The 17,875-nt window shown below is 39.6% G+C and overlaps 1 protein-coding gene across 1 annotated transcript in view; it reads right to left on the bottom strand.

Moving 5' to 3' along the window:
* VWA8 (von Willebrand factor A domain containing 8) overlaps positions 1-17,875 on the bottom strand; it is a 235,770-nt gene that overhangs the window by 78,040 nt on the left and 139,855 nt on the right. Inside the window, 4 exon segments of the mRNA XM_018560480.1 lie at positions 5,988-6,069; positions 12,034-12,235; positions 13,180-13,334; positions 14,903-15,012. Coding sequence (XP_018415982.1) covers positions 5,988-6,069; positions 12,034-12,235; positions 13,180-13,334; positions 14,903-15,012 — 549 coding nt within the window.

Raw genomic sequence — 17,875 nt, 5'->3', positions numbered from 1 at the left:
ATGGGGGACACTCTGGAGAAGTCCCGGAGGGGAGCATGGGAGGAGGTAATGAGAGAGCTAGAGAGCAGGAGATCTTGAGAGGAACGGAGAGGACGGTTTGGGTGATATTTTGAGATGAGATCAGTGATGTAGGTTGGGGCGGAGTTGTAGATGGCTTTGTATTTTGTTGTTAGTATTTTGAATTTTTTTTCGTTGGGCAAGTGGGAGCCAGTGGAGGGATTGGCAGAGAGGGGCGGCAGACACTGAACGGTTGGTAAGATGGATGAGTCTGGCAGCAGCATTCATGATAGACTGAAGGGGGGATAGCCTGCTTAGTGGTAGGCCAACAAGGAGGGAGTTACAGTAGGCGAGACGAGAGATTTACAAAGGAGTGAATTAGAAGCTTTGTGGTTTCGTTTGTTAAAAAGGGGCGTATTTTGGAAATGTTACGGAGGTTGAGTTGGCAAGATTTGGGTAGTGATTGGATGTGGGGCTGAAAGGAGAGCTCAGAGTCAAGGATTACACCGAGTACCCTGGCTTGATGGGGAGGGAACACGGAGAGGAGGAAAAATTATAAGCTCAGTTTTTGGCAGATTGAGTTTGAGGTAGTGGTGTGACATCCATGCTGAGATGTCACTGAGTAGATTTGAGATACGTGAAGAGACAGAGGGGGTGAGTTGAGGAGTGGAGAGATAGATTTGGGTGTCATCAGCATAAAGATGGTAATGGAAGCCATGGGAGGCTATCAATTGACCCAGGGAAGAAGTGTAGATAGAGAATAGAAGGTGCCCAAGGACAGACCCTTGGGGGACCCCCACGGAAAGAAGAAGAGGAGAGGAGGAGGTAGAATTGTAGGTGACCCTGAAGGTGCGCTGAGATAGATAGGAGATGAACCATGAGAAAGCAGAGTCTTGGAGGCCTATGTCTTCTGAGTTTTCTAGTGTCATCTGTCAGCCAAGGCTGTAGAGGACGGGGCCTGATTTTATGAGAGGTGAAAGGGGCAAGTGTGTCCAAACAGGATGAGAGTGAGTTATTGTAGAGAGAAGTGGCAAAGTCAGGGCAGGACAGGATTTTGACTTTGTCATAAAGGAGCAGAGTAAAGAGAGGGGTTGAAGTGGTGAAGGTTCCTACGGGTGGCGGTTTGCTGGTTGGGATGTTGGGGGGCAGATGAGAGGGAGAGTGTGAATCTGACAAGGTTGTGATCAGAGAGTGGAAAATGGGTGTTGTTGAGATTGCAGGGAGTGCAGAGGTATGAGAATATGAGATCAAGGTTGTTGCCATCAGAGTGAGTAGAATAGTTAGTCCATGGTGTTAGGTCAAAGGATGAAGTTAGGTTGAGTAGCTCAGAGGTTGTGGTGTTACTAATATTGACATGGACATTGAAGTCACCGAGAATGACAGTGGGTGTTTCAGAGGAAAGAAAATAGGGTAGCCAGGCAGAGAAGTTATCAAGGAAGCGTGATACCGGCCCTGGAGGCCGATAAATCACAGTGATCCTCAGAGAAACAGGGGAAAACAGACGTATTCAATGAACTTCGAAAGAGGAGAGTGATAGAGAAGGTGGTGTAGGAAGAACTTTGAATGTGCTTTGTGACGATAGAAGGAAGCCAACTCCCCCTCCCTTGCGTTCACTGAATCTGGGTGAGTGAGTCCAGTAGAGGCCACCATGGGAAAGGGCAGCTGATGAGGTAGTGTCAGAATCCTGGAGCCAGGTTTCAGTAACAGCAAGTAGGTTAAAGGAGTTGGAGATAAAGAGGTCATGAATGGAGGTGAGCTTGTTACAGACTTAGCGAGCATTCCAGAGGGCACATGAAAAGGAGGAAGTGGATCTTGGGAGTGGAGATATGGGAATGAGATTAGTTGGATTGCGGCTGCTGCCAGGGGAAGAGGGGTGTTTGGTGTGCTGGATAGACCTAGATTGTGGGGGACCAGGATTAGGTGAAAAGTCTCCAGAGAGCAGGAGAAGCAAAAGGGTGTGTGAAGTAAGGTGATAGTTAGATTTAGAGCAGTGCACCTGCTCTAGAGTATTGGAGGCTTTGCCAGCATGTGGGTTTATGATAAGCAGAAGTTGATGGGTGCAATAATAGGGAGAGGGCAGAAGTGAGGGTGATATGTATATGCAGTGGGGGGGAGGAGAGGGGGGAAGGAATGAGAGTTTACAGATGGAGGACACTACCGTGAGAAGGAGAGGAAGAGACAGCATGCTTAGGGAGATGGTAGATGAGGCAGAGTGGGAGGAGGACAGGAGGGTATAGGAAGGTGATTACTTGCAGTCTTTGAGAGGTGTATTTCTTGGCAATATCTCTTCAGAGCCTTCTTTCAAAGTGCCGTTTTAAAAGTGCGCTGAAGTTATGCTTTTATAGCGATGTGCTTCGATGGCGATGTTTGCCTGTGCCTTGACCCCCTGACGGTGCCTTCCCCCATAGGAGTTTCCAAACTTATACTGAAATGGGGTGGGGGTTAAATTGCCAATTATTCTATTTGGAGGTTGATCAGAGACACATGAGATGCAGGCAAGTTACCTTCACAACACTGCAGGATGGTTAGTGTTATAAAGATAGGGAGGTCCCTTTGATTAATCAAAACAAAGTAGGTGACAATTTGTTGATAATGTATACAAGTTTGAGGAAGTTGAGAGCAGTATTACCAAGCATATATTCAGCAAAAGGTCAGCTTCAATTATGCACAGCAAAGAAAGGGTTAAGTTGACAAGATGAGGTTGAGAGCAGTATTATCAAGCATATATTCAGCAAAAGGCAAGGCAACTAGTATTTCACACTTAGATGGGCATTAGCAACACCATTAATTATCTCAGAAGTCAGAAAAGCAGATGAAGAAGTCACTTGCTGACCCTACCTTCTTAAAAAAAAAGGAGTTCCCAAAAACTATACCAACAGGGCTACAGGGAGCATCAGGGACAATATTGGCTTATGCTGGATTTAAACTTCAACAGTCTTAGTCTCTCACTATCAGCAAGTGGTGTTTGTAAAATAGAAAGATGAAAGGGATGTGATTCAATCATAGTCTAACTTATATTCTCTAACAAAGTTCAAAGCTAAGGCACAGGCACTTCTGTGAGCTCATTGTCAAAAAGAAATAGCCACTATCCAGAACATTATTAATGTTTTCAGAAAAATGTTATCATTGGTGGAGTTTAATAAATATTTTTTAGCATACTTCTCATACAGTAATTATGAAAATACACACTGCCTGGATTCTTCTTAGTAACAAACGTAAATCCCATCTTCATTCTGAATTGTGAAAGGTAACTCTTTTTAAATAATTTTTGTATACTTGGCCTAAGAGGATTTTCCTGTCTAATTGGCTTGTCATATAAAAGAGATGTAAGAAAGAGTACATGATTCCCACTATCCATTATGACATGTTAGCTGACACAGAATGAGATCTGACAAGAAAGCAATGGCTTTAGGGTGAGAACTGGAAGAAGCACATCTATAGGACACTGTCACATACTCTTGTCTCTGTCAGGGGTCAGTCATGTTCATATAAAGATTTAGGTCAGTGCCAGAAAAAGTAAACAATCAAAAGTGGGGAAAAAATAAGAGATTGGTTATGTGAAATGAAAGCAGATCAGGCCCCATGTTTATCTGTGTGCTGTAAAGGTCAATCAATAATGAAGATTTTAGCAGCACTATAATCATCTGTGTAGCTCAGTTCATAACTGTTTCACACACTGAGCCTTCACAATAATTGAAGCTCAATTTCGACTTTCTGATAGTGATATCATAAGGCAGTACGCCAAGCTAAACATCTCATACTATTTATTACTCAAACAGTGTATGATCTATACAGAAGTCTTCTAACAATTCTCATCGTGTGTCAATGTAAAGTTTGTGCATACCTATTATTCTAATTAAATTCCCATTGCAGTACTTTAGCAGAGCATTCCCACAGATACAACTTTTATGTTTTGTGTCAACATTTCCCCCATGACAATGATCAAAATGTTAACATTTGCGAGTGCTTTTATATAGATATTGTACAGACCAGAAATACGACAGATAACATTATTAGGAAAGCTGGGCCTCATGAGTACACAATAAATGGAAATAAATGGAAACACCAATTACAGCATGGAAAAGATTACAAGTATTAAATTGATTATATTATAATTTAGGGGAGAAGCCACACCAATCAGCCAAAACATTATGACCACCCACCTAAGATTGAGTAGGTGCCTATGTCCTTTTGCTGCCAAAACATCACTTAACCATCAAGACACTAAACATCTGAAAGTATGCTGTGGTATCTGGCACAAAGCAATCATTAGCAGTTCCTTAAAGTCCTGTAGGTTGTGAGGTGGGACCTCCATGGATCGGACTTGTTTTTCCAATACATCCCACACATGCTCAATTGGATTGAGATCTGGAGAATTTGGATGCCCAGTTAACATCTTAAACCCAATGCTGTGTTGCTCAAACCATTCTTAAACCATTTTTGCAGTGTGGCAGTGTACATTATCCTGCTGAAAGAGGCCATTGCCATCAGGGAATACCGTTTCCATGAAAGGGTGTACTTAGTCAGCAACAATGTATAGGTAGGTGGTACGTGTCAAAGTAACATCCACATGAATGGCAGAAGCTAAGGTTTCCCAGTAGCCCCATACACAACAAATTGCGATGCACTGTGTGTTCAAGCACATTTCTTTCGGAACCAGCATGAACTTTTCTAGCAATTTAAGCTACAGTAGCTCTTCTTCCAGGCTTCGCTCCCCTGTGCATCAATGAGCCTTGGCCTCCCATGACTCTGTCGCCAGTTCACCAGTTTTCCTTCCGTAGACCACTTTTGGTAGGCCCTTGTCAAAGTTACTTAAATCCTTTCCGCTTGCCCCTATTTTCTGCTTCCAATACATCAACTTCAAGGACAAAAAGTTCACTTGCTGCCTAATATATTCCATCCACTTCCAGGCGCTAATGTAAGGAGATAATCAATATAATTCTCTTCACGTGTCAGTGGTCATAATGTTATGGCTGATCTGTTTAAACGGCAAAACTCTGGACTTTATTAAAGAGGAACTATACCCACCAATTTAATGCCTCCCAAAACAGTTACTTTTAGGGTAAAGTTTGCCAGTGTGCTTATTTCAGCTTGTTTCATACTCTGAAGCTCTCAAATGACTGGTGTCATAGCTGATCACATGCGCAGCACCATGGCAACTGCAATCCAAATAGAGGTTGTAGTTTCGCTTTAAGTACATAAAACACCTGCCAATCGAACACACCAACATGCCATGTTTGAGAAACATTGACCATTGCTGTCATGGTTTTTCCTCTTTCACTTCCTATTGTCTAGTAGGTCAGCTAATTGCTATCAGTAGCCAACGGGGAGACAAGAGGTGCAGGAAGGGGTGAGCCACATCCATTACAGCTCTGAATAATGATTTTCTAACAGAACAAGCCAGCAAACACTTGGAAGTGTTTAGCTGTAGGCTGTGAAAATGCAAACAGGAACAATAAATTCATAGTATGTTTATTCATTAAATATCAATTTGAGCACACACTTTATTAGTATTATATGTGAAAGAGAACTGTAAAGTCTTTGAACATAATGTACAGTATAACAGTAAAAGAACCAACGTTTGCCTACAGACCATTAGTACAAACATCTTTCGGCAGATAAACCAAATTTTTGGCTTGAAAAAAAATGTATTCACTGGTAGACTTAATCCAGACTGTAACATATTAGGTTCAATATCTGCTTACAAAAATAGAAACAATAACATCTAAATATCACTAAGAGTGCTTGGTGCTATTTCAAGAATGATAAAAAAAATAGAGGAAAATGTCTCTTTGAAGTTAAAAGCAGCCAGGCTGATTCTTTCCAGGCTACGCTGGAAAATGAGAAGTGGAATCGGGATGGTTTGGTTTTCTTTGCTCCAGTTTTAATAAACTAGCCATACAAGCCAATCCCACAGAATCCCTTTTTGCATTTTTCAAACCTAGTTCTCCCTGCCAGTATTAATTGACCTCGGTGTAGACTAATCTTACCTGGGAACTGGAATATACTTGAGCTTCTTCAAATTGAGATCAGTAACTTCTAAAAATGCAGTAGAATTGGGGGGAACGGTATCTAATGGTAGAATACAAAGAAACAAGTGTTAAAACAGTAATTTCAACAAGACTGTAAATAATTAAGCTGAAATGTTCCCTCTTGAATGCAAACTATTTTTTACAGTTAAATCTCTGTGGAAAACAAGTTATGAAAGCTTTTTTGACTTGGTTCATTTGTTATTTTAGTCGAAATGCGGCAACTGATTATGAAATGAAGGGATTTGACTATTAATGTAATTTCTATGAAGTGCAAAGGGAAGTTTGCATGAAACAAACCGTGAAGCCTACGTATACTGTATATAATTTCTTACATTCTTCCAGCCTAGCTGACATACACTGATTTATTTATAGACTTTAAAGATTGTCCCTACACTTTGACTGACCCCTCACATGAAGGAGAAGGGAAAATTTGTATATGACAGACAAAGCCTTCAAAAAAACAAATGACAGTAAAAGTTTCAGATTTAGCTTTATTTCCAAAATCTAGGTTCCAAACAAAGTTTCTGAGATATGGAGATCATTTGGTGCTCACAAGTTAAAAGTAATTTTATAGCATCCAGTACTTTGCAAATGAAAAGGTTTGAAAAATGCTTTTGCTCATAGAAAGATGGTCTTAACACTCTTAATAAACACCCCTGCCTGTATCAGAAGTTCAACTGCACAGAGAAGAGTTACAATCAAATGTATCACCAAAAATAGAAAAAAACTTTCTCTCCAGTTTGTTTAAAGTGACTAAACTCAGGAGTTATATCTTAAAAATGCATTCAAGTACCCTAACTGTTAACAAAAATGTATCTTATTTGTGTATCACTCGGTGTAGATCCTCAAATCATCTCTGGATTCGTACTGACACTGTCCTTCCTTCTGGAGGGTGGCTACTTTTGTTCCCCAAGGCCCCTGTGTGTGGTGTAAAGTAGTCACCGCTCCAATCTCACTCTTGTGATGTACTACAATCTCACATTTTGTTTAATAGTTTGTATCGAGATTGTAGCCTATCACAGGAGCAAGATTGGAGCGGTGGCTACTTTTCAACACACACAGGGACCATGGGGAACAAAAGTATCCACCCTCCAGAAGGAAGGACAGTGTCAGCACCAATTCAGAGATGATTTGAGGATCTACAGCCGAGTGATACACAAATAAGATACATTTTTGTTAACAGTTAGGGTACTTGAATGCATTTTTAAGATATAACTCCTGAGTTTAGTGTCACTTTAAGAAACATAACCACTTTAGGTTTTATGTGGAAGGCATTTAAACATTTGTTTCTTTGGGTGGAATGAAATTGAGTTCAATTGAGTTCAATTTCATTCCAGACTAATACTGGCTACTCACTTTATCCAGCTTTTGATTGCAAATTTGCCAAACAAATGAATGATGTAAACCAGCCTTTCTCTGTCTTTTTAACGAGAAGGATGCCATGAAATAACCCCTGCTATTAATTATCATAACTACAGCTTATGAGACATTAAAGTGAACAGTAAGTTGTAGACTGAATAATAAAAAAGAATTAGGAATGAGGCATACTTTGCGCATTTGACACCCAGGGCTGTTCTATGCAACAATATTATTTTCAGTAATAATAATGAAACTAATAATAATAATGGCCAAAAAAGCTCTGATAGTAAAAACAAATGTGCTGCTCCTCACATTGGTCTTAAATAAAGAAGTGACAATGTTCATTATAGAAGTTCCCCATTACATTGGTAGTCAGTTAAGAGCCATAGTATACTGGTTGTCAGTGGGAAGAATGCTCCTTTACATAGGTGGTCAGTGTGGGGAATGCCCCCATTACAGATACCTGAAAAGACCATTAGTGTTAGTGGTAGCTTATCTGAGAGACAGAAATTGCTTATGATCAAGGAACCCCTATCAGCCCTTGGAGGAACCCTAGGGTGCCATAAAACCCTAGTTGAGGAAGGCTGATCTAAAATGTAAGTGGTAGGTTGCCTTGACTTATTCATTTGTTTTTTTACAATTGAAAGGTAGTTGAATGGTTGAAATTGCCTGAAAGGTGGCGAAGGTGTGGCTAGTTTTCCTGTCCTCAACATGAGAGAAGGGAATCACCCACCAGCCTTGACACAGCAGTGACAGGATGACTATAACCACTTTAGCTTAGCTACAGTTGCGACTGAGTTATTCCTAAGAAAAATCTACCAGGGGCCAGAAGACACAGCATTTCCTGTACTGCACATTGTAGCACATACTCATTAAAAATATCTGTCCCTTTCCAGGAATGATGTCTTCTTTTCTCTCATGTCTCCTTCTTGTTAATTCTTACAGGAAAACTTTTTGAAATATTAATACTTCTTTATGCTATAGCAACATAACCTCAGACATATTGCTGACAAAAAAATGTGTGTGCCAGATAAAAACCCAGACCTCTTTTGAGATTGGAGCATAACACTAAGTGAAAACTGTGCTGATGCTCAATCGTGGTATTTTAGGTGAAAAAAATGTCCATGCCAAAAGGACGTGAGCATTCATAAACATAAAACCCTGCATTGAATGGAGTCTGTCTATCAATTGGTAAACAGCATTTCACATCAGTAATTAGATACACTATATGGAAGAAAGTGTGTGGATACTCATTCAAATTATTCAGGTGTTTCCTGTGAAGAGTACTGGTAATGATACATTACAAATTCATTTTAGACAAATATTTGATTCCTCAAAGTACACAAAGCCAGGTCCATAAAGACATGGTTTGCCAAGTTTGGTGTTGAGGAACTACAAAGGGCCCTGATCTCAACCCTACAGGGCACCTTGGGAGGAACTGGAATTGCAAGCAAGGTCTTATTATCCATCAGTAGTACCTGACCTCACAAATGTGCTTACGGCTAAATGGACACACATTCCCACAGACAAACTAATATCTTGTGGAAAACCTTCCCAAAAGAATGATGGCTGTTCAAGTCTCAATGGGTGGGGTCAAATCCATATTAATACCCATGGTTTTGGGATGTCCAAAAAGTTTATACAAGTGTGTCCAAAACTTTCAACCATTTAGTGTACCTTAGATACAACAGTCTGCATATGAATTAAGCTATATAATTTATTTGTCAGTTGCAAACAGGTAAATGAGAGTCCAAGAAACATTCTGTAACCAATGCTACAGAGTTTTTAGTATTTACTACTGTAGAAAACAAAGCAATATTTGGGTCCCTTAACCCCTTCATGACTGAGCTTGTTTTTAGTTTCTGTTCGTAAATGACTGACACACTTTTGACATTTTTGCTGTGTGATTCTTCCACGTCAGTAATATACTTTCTTACAAAGTGCACCCACACATATTATATATTGTTTTTTAGAGGACAGATAGGGCTATATATTTATATCACATATGTGTGTCTAACGCCTCACTTAGGACAAATACAAATTAAAAAAAGAGGAAAAAACGTAAAATATTGATTTGTAGTATTTTTTTTTAACAAAACCAGCACAGCTAAAAAAAAATGCAATACATACATTCATTTATTTGTCCCTTATTTTTAATTTTTTTACACTTTTCACTATTTTTTTTAATTTATTTACACTTTTCACTTTTTTTCTTTGTGTCTGCTTTGCTGTGACTCTCAGACACCCGATATTAAGGTATCGGGTGTCTGAAAAAGGTTAACCCTTTCAGTAATGGATCTCTAGATAGTTAGACATCTATTACTGAAAGGTAACCGCTGATTCTCAGCGGTTAGCAGCCTTCTAGTGCAGCAAATAACTCGTCACGTACAGTGTACGTGACGAGTCATTTGGTCCCTTTGTGGCTGGACGTACAGTGTACGTCTCCCGTCACGAAGGGGTTAAACTGGAACTCAAGTCGGACTATGAATATGATTTCCCTTCATTTCCTTTTGTCTAATTGGAACTGGCAGTCAAAAGTAATCTCTCTCTCTCTTTCAATTAGCAGTGAAAATGGGAAGGGGAAATCTTCCCAACAGAAACACAGACGGAGGAGACAACATCCCTTTCCTACTCTTTCCAAAACAAAGAAGGGAATAATTGGCTGCAGTTCCACTATAACAGTACCAACTGTGCTGTTCATCCCTCAGCTTTTACAGCATACCCTGCAAGAATCCGGTTGGATGCCATAGGCTACACCCCAATTACACACAAAGTAGCAGAATGTCAAACAGAACAATACTAATTATAAATTAAAGTTAAGGTAACCTTTACATTCATGTTAAAGTAATTTCTTCCCAGGGTGCTTATAAAGAGTTCCAAGAACTGAAGTAGTACACTGAGTTTTGTAGCACTAAGGTGACAAAATGTTATATGGAAAGCTCTTCAGTAAACAATACCATGAAATTTGTCTTCTGCATTTAACATCTTTCTATAAATAAAGTGGTTGCATATGTGTTATAATGAATAATGTGGCAACAGCACAAGCTGCTTCACAGTTAATAAATGACTCACATTACCCAAAAATACACCAGCTCTTTCACACATTCTTTGCACACACTAAGTGAAATGAATTTGTCACCTTAGATTCATACTGCTCATAAATGTACTAAATTAAGAAGGGCTACATAAACACTGGTAAAATCTTAGATACCTGCAGAAGTAGAGTTCATCTTAACTTACATCTTCTATGTAACGACACCGTTCATAGCACACATTTACAATGCAAACACCATTAGCACTATACACATGATGAATATAGTACTTTATTCAGCAAAAGGTACCCAGATAAGAACTGACTGGCAGCTCCGAGATTGACTAGACTAGATTGTAAGCTCATTGGCAGCAGGGACTGAAGTAAATGTACAGTATGGAAAGCACTGCATAAAACGCTATACAAATGTCTGTAATACTCAGCATTACCGGGATCTCTCTGTAAAGGTGGCCATACACTCTACAACCATCGCAAGACTTTAGTCTTGCGATGGTTGTACAGGGATTAAAAAAACGTACGATCTGCCTATCTTGGACAGGCAGATCGCACTCTCGATCATCGCAAGCCCGCCCCCCTGAGGGGCGGGCTTCCGATGACCGCAATGCTGAACGGGCAGTGTGCGCGTGCGCACACCGGCCCGTTCGGCATTTGTCTTCCGAGCACCGTTCTAACCAGCCGAGAATCGTACGATTCCCGGCTGGTTTTCGAACATGCTGGTTCGGGTTTTCGAACATGCTGGTTCGACAGAAGACGTGCGACCGTACAGTAGAAACGGTCGCACGTCTCCGTTCACACTGCTCGATTATCGTACGAAAAACCGATCGCATACGATTATCGTACGATAATCGTGCAGTGTATGGGCACCTTAAGAATGGTAATGTCACCCCCTGTAGTAAGTAGCCAGAGGTAAAGTAAGTATACTGTATGTGCTAACTTTTTTTCCCTACATTTTTTTTTAAACTTTGAAGCTGTTATTTATGATGATGGACTACAAGGTCTGCTTTAAGAACAAAACCCTGTGTGATTGGGGGGATTTTCACACTTCCTGTCTTTGTGATGCCTGCACATGAAATGGGCTGTGTGGGCATCACCAGGACAGGCAGGCACAGACAAACATTCTAACTACAAAAATATGTGTTTGTTTGTGTCGCCCTTGGAGAGATTGCCTATCTCTCTATACTTGCAGAAATGTCACCAGCACACCAAAATCTTATAGGATCAAAATCATAGATTTTGACAGGAAAAAAAGGGGAAATCTCCCAAACAGGGTAACAGACAGCATTCAAATCTTAAGTACCTTACTCTTATCTGTTGCATCCAAAATATATTCAGCAAAAACAGTAAGAGGAATGACTCATTACATCTCTTCCTACTCTGCAGTACCAAACAGAGTTTCAATTGAAGAGAGATAGCCTGAAAGTCAAAGGTTTCTGCTGCGCTCTTTTCTTTGGAAAACCTAATGCTCTGTGACTCCTGTGTCATGAGAAAACCCTATAATTAATGTATATTTGCAAAGAAACATATAGTACATCACCAGCTTTAATTGTATAAACTCATTCTTAAAACTAAACCCAATACATTTGCAGGACTTACCTTTAGAGTAAATATCTTTGAAAGGGACATCTACAGCTGGCACACCTCTCACAATCTGGTTAGCAGCTACTAAACTCACACAACAGCCTTTCCTGATATTTCCAGATTTACTGCGTCCCGACTGGAAATACTGATCAGCGGTGTATGTTCCATGACTTCCCAAAGCAGACCTCCTCTTCCAGCTGTATACTTCACTTGGTGACTGCAATGACAAACCAAAGGTACAGTAAAAGACACACAAAAACTAGCAACCAAAGGGTGGCATTTGCTTCTAGATCAGTAACATAAAATAACCTCAGTGCAATTTTAGAAAACTTGCAGCACTGTCTGTAAAAAAAAACAAAACACTTGCTGCCTTATTCAATAAAGCTGCTGAAGTCAGCCTAGGACAAAACGAATTCTAAACAACTGTAATTGGTTCTAGCACTTAAAAATGAGCACTCTTCATTGAATAAAGATGTTATGGTTTATGGGCCTCCATGCCTGCCATGCAGAAACTAGGAAAAACAATTCTGCTCCCACAAAGCAGCAGGTGCTTCCCTTATTTGTTTTTATTTCAGCTAAGCTGTCAGTCATATGATGTGGAAGAGGAGGTGAGCACGGGCAGAAAATATTTCAGGGTATCAGACTCCGAATTAAATATTAGCTATCCTGTCATTGTAATAAAAAAAAAAAAATGAAAGTGTTAATAGGTTATATTTAGAAAATAAAACAGCTCCTTTTTTTAAAAACAATACTTTCCTTATTTAGTTGCACCCGACTCCATCTTTGAAATTTCTATTTTAAATTTCTAATGTACTGACACGTATAACTAAATGTGGCGAGCTCTGTACATTTAGTTATTTCTTTTTCAAGTATACACACTCACAGTGGGTGTACATTCCAGTGCCTTGTTGCTGTTAGCTTGCTTATTGGCGCAGTTCATTGTTGTATATTTTTTTAATGTGTAGACATGTTTCTGATAATAAAGTGGATAAGAAAATGGACTAACAGATCTTGCTTAAAAAAATAGATGTTCACGAACCTGGAGAAATATGGATTGCACTAATTAAATGTATCAGATTCTGAACTTCTTCCCTAAATGTTTATTTTTCAAAATCCTTAAATATTTGACAAATATTTGCTTTTTAATGTGTTATCACTTACCAGTAGATCTGGGAAGCCCACAACGATGGAGGCATAGTTATTCTCATCAGAAAGAATCCTATTAGGAGAATTGATTTTTTGCCCGATGGCTGCACTCAGGTTCTCAGGTGGCAGCTGATCACTGGATATCACATGGGGGTTGGAGAGCTCAAAGTCTGAAGAAACAAAGTATAAGGTTAATTTCCATTTCATTAAAGAGAATTGGTCACATGTGAAGAAGGCTTAATGTTATACAGCAATTTAAAACATTGTGGAAATCACTTGAAAATGGAAATCACAAAGTAATTATCAACATTAAATTCCTCTTCTATAGCAGACAACTACATCGAGTGGGAAGCTCTAAACAATGATCCCTGTCCGGATGCTGCATATAATACTCAATAGCAGCAGCTAGAATAATGTATTACATTTTAACTTGAGATAAAACCTTTCCTAAAAGAAATGTAGGTGCTGTCATTGCTGACTTCCTTCTAAAAATGCTAGTTGCCTAGCTCTTATGCTGCAATTTCTGTCTTCAGTACTTTTACTGACCCGGAACAAATATGCATATCAAGAGATTCAGAAGCCCTTATTACTGCACATGTTGTGGGTTAGTAACTCAATGGATTAAAAACAAGAACATTACCTTTCAATGTAAAACTGTAGTTGCTGTAATATTCTAAATCAATCAAACAAATGCAATGCAATATGGCGACATGGAGGCGTTTTCGTACACAGTTGGTGCACCAAACGCCTCCCAGAAATGTCACTTCCTGCTTCTGTGATTGGCTGACTGATTTTCCCAGAAGTCTGCATTAAGATACAAGTTACATTTTTTGCATCCTTTGCAATAGGAATTTCCTTTTTGGTGAGATACTCCTCAAGAGTTTATTACTAGTAAAGGGATGCAGACACTGCAACTTTCCTTATTACACAGGAAGCCCACCAGATGGTTATAACGATCCAAGACCTTCCTATTCAGGAATCTGTTTGGAAAGGACATGCTGCAACCAAAAAGCTTTTTCCTCATAATAGAAACGGGTAGGAAACTGCAACAACGTTTGTTAAAAAGATCACCCACAGAGGATTGGTTTTTTTTTCACAACAAAAGTGAAATGACTCTTCAATTCAGGCACGGATTAGCAGAAGCATGGTAAATGTTTCAGTGAAAAACTGTATGTTTACTTGCCCTGTTATGCATGACATTATTTTCAGGCCTAAAATGTGGAATATAACATGGGTGCAAAAAATGAAAAAAGGGCCTCAGTCATGAAGGGGTTAAATGAGCACAATGTTTCATATATCCATCCCTTGATTTTGCAATATGAAAATATTCCACCAAGGTCATGCATGCCAGGTATATGAATGCATTCCTTGCTTTGGTCAGTTTTAAATGGAAGCAGTAGGTCACTGAAGCCACACTTTTAGCCTATACACTTTGGGGGGGAATTTATTAAAACTGGAGCAGACAGAATCTGGAGCAGGTACCCATGGCAACCAATCGGCTTCTCTCTTCAGTTTGTTCAGTCAAGAGTTGAAAATGAAAGAGATAAGCTGATTGGTTGCCATGGGCCACTGCTCCAGATTGTGTCTGCTCCAGGTTTGATAGATTCCCCCCAATGTCTTTTAAAACCAATATGTTGGTTAAATGAATAAATAGGAAAATAGCACTGGTGCCTTATTTGATGTGTACTCCATTTCCCTACCTGGATACACAATACATTATTATTTCTGATGTCAATACCTGTTGTTACTCCAAAACCTGCGCTCACTGCTTCCTCTTCTAGAGTGTGCAACTGACAAACTCCATTCTCCTCAGCTTCCATGTGTACAGGTGTTGTAAGAAGAAACTTCCTGCAGGGAAAACATTATCAAGCATCAGAAAACCTAGCATGCCATCACAGTCTTGAGATCCTTGTGTTGCAAATACATTAGTGGTCTTTGGCTTTCTACATCAAAATGAACAACATTTAGGACCCATCAACATTGATGCATTGCAGTAACATGCAGGATAAGGTTGCAATGGACTACCCCTAAAGATCATCTTCTTTTCCCCCTTTTCTTTTTCCTTCTGGTTTCCAGTTTCCTCCAAGATGCATAGGTTCCCAGGTCTCTCAGAAATAGGGGATGTCTCAGGTTAATGGTGGGCCAACTGTTTGAATTCAGGTGAATTTTTGTGGGCCAACCAACAAGACCATGTTTCGAGGGCTTGCAAGTCTAGTCTGGTCAGATGGCCCCAGGGTCTCCATTGTATAAATATCATTTAGTATGTGTGCCCACTGACTGGCTGGATTTGTACTTTAATACTTCTAATTTACTTATTAGCGTTTCTGAATAAAAAAATTAATGTTTCACCTAAACACACCACATGCTCATTCACTATTTTTTCGGTATTCTGAAATAATACTCCCCCTTGCTTATTGCTATTTCCCACTACATCTATGTTTCCTATAGAGGGCAGTGCTATTCTTTTTATAGTTTTTTTTTTTTTGGTTATGCTCATAAAAAGATCATCATATTATAAGTATCAAAAACACTGTATTTATATAGCTATATATTGTATGTAGGCACAGCCATATTGGCTCATTACATATACAAGCTCTGCTCCTGCTTAGTACTACTGGACAATGTTGTATCTGGCTATTTCTTTTACCATATAGGCTTTGTCTTGTGGAAAGCAGACTTTGTATAGTCTCTGCACCCACAATGCCGCTGGCAGCCAGAGACCGTATGATCTGAGCTCCCCACTGCTCTAGTGCCTTGTCTTTTTACCACTCCTCTGTCTCTGTTTTTCTTTCCTACATTTCTTTTCACTTTTTAAATTGTGACATTATTATACTATATCACATCCTGTGCTAGACACCTTAATGCCGCCAACAGTTTTTTCTATTGCAATTGTGTTCTCATCATTCTGTGTGGCTGATAATGACAACATTGTTTATTGCTTTGTTTTCTTACCACAGATTTCCAATAAAAATGGACTGAACCTGTCCCTCTCCCTCTCCCTCTCCCTCAAAGGCTTCATAGACCCTGTTCCGCCTTCGAGAGTATATGTATGGATTCTTCGCCCTCCTGTCACGTGATTTCTACATTATATAAACTTTTATCCTCCCCTCCTCTGGACTGTCCTCCATTTAAAAAAAATGAGAACAAGACTTGGGGCGGAAGTTTACGCCCATCCAGCAGGATAATATCCTATCCCTGGTGCACAAATCCTCTATGGCCAGTAGCTATCAAGACAAGAAAGCAAGTACAAACTCCTCAAGTGGTGGGTCCAAAATGAATGCGGCCATCCCCTCGCAGTGCGGGAGATGTGGCTCTGCCTTGGGCACCATCCTAAAAATTTTTGGTCCTGTCCGAAGCTCGAGCAGTTTTGGGCTTCTGTCCACAAGAATATTGCTCAATTGACTACGAGAGACCTACAAGACAATCCTGCAGCGTGTCTCCTACATCTCATCTGACTGATAAGCCTCTCAAGAAATATAAATCCACCCTTACAATTCATTAGAGGAGAAATGTAACTCGATCTGGATCCCCTGGGTGTATTTCAGATACACTGACCAATACGCTCAACTTATGTCCTGAGGTTGATCCTGTGATGCTCCTCCCCCTTTTCCCTGTTGTTTCTCTGGGAGGTGTCCTATCGGTCCTGGGAGTGGGGACTGACCTTGCTTCATATGCCTCCTGCTCTCTTCTTGCTTCCCTTTTGATGTCTCTCCTCTCCTCCTTTATCTCCTCTCTTTCCTCTCTCCTAGCAGCTCATTTGGGTAACTATTCTTGCTTATCCCTTTTCCATTCCTGGGTTGCCCTGTTGGGGATCCCTTCCTAGGGTTCTCCACTGGGTGTCGGGGGGCTCAATTTCTACCAGTTGTCTTACCTTTTATGTTGTTACCCCTGATCGGTATCTATATAGATGGACCACACCCAGCCAAAAGGAAAATGTTTTTAGTCTTACATTTTTTGCATTTGACATACGGTACTTTTCATTGTGATTGTTCTATTTTATTCTGGTTCTATCATAGTTTTGAAAACAACTATTCAGTCTTCAATAAAGAATAAAACATTTTTTTTTTAAATGGACTGAATCTAAAAAATTTATGTTTCAGACCCCCATCAAAATAAAGAGCCAAATAATGAATTTACTTTTTCCTGATATCTTTAACATTATATTATAGTCTCTAAATAAACAGACATCAGTATATGCAGAGAACTGATTTCATTCTATAATTTCCATCATGCGTCAAGAATGTTTTTAGAACTTTGTTTTCCATGGAGAAAACATTAAAGAGAATGTATATATTTTCTTTATTAATGTCCAGTAAAGTATTCCTAATTTTTTTAGATGGGTAAATATGAGGTATTGCATATGAATATTTCATATTTACCATTTGGAGCCAGCCAATGAAGCATTCAAGGTACCTGCCCAGCACTACCCTCATATTATTATGTATGTTATTTACTGCTAATATACATTATTTACTGCTATGCTGTGAATAACTTTTCCCAGTTTTTTTGGCTAAAATTAGGTACCTCGGCTTATATTCGGGACGGCTTATACTCGAGTAGTTTTTGTAATTTATGCAGACACAACCAAATGAGTCAGAGGAGGGCCATAGCTGCTCTCTCTTATTAATTCTTGCAGAACCACATGGATTTTCAATTACAGGAAGGCAGTAAAAAATGTGCAGGCAGTGGTGGGCTTTTACAGGTGAAACTC

This window comes from Nanorana parkeri, unplaced genomic scaffold (assembly GCF_000935625.1).
Source record: "Nanorana parkeri isolate BGI_ZX_2015 unplaced genomic scaffold, ASM93562v1 scaffold457, whole genome shotgun sequence".
NCBI classification, from domain to species: Eukaryota; Metazoa; Chordata; class Amphibia; order Anura; family Dicroglossidae; genus Nanorana; species Nanorana parkeri.
This window is presented reverse-complemented; position numbering and strand designations above follow the sequence as displayed.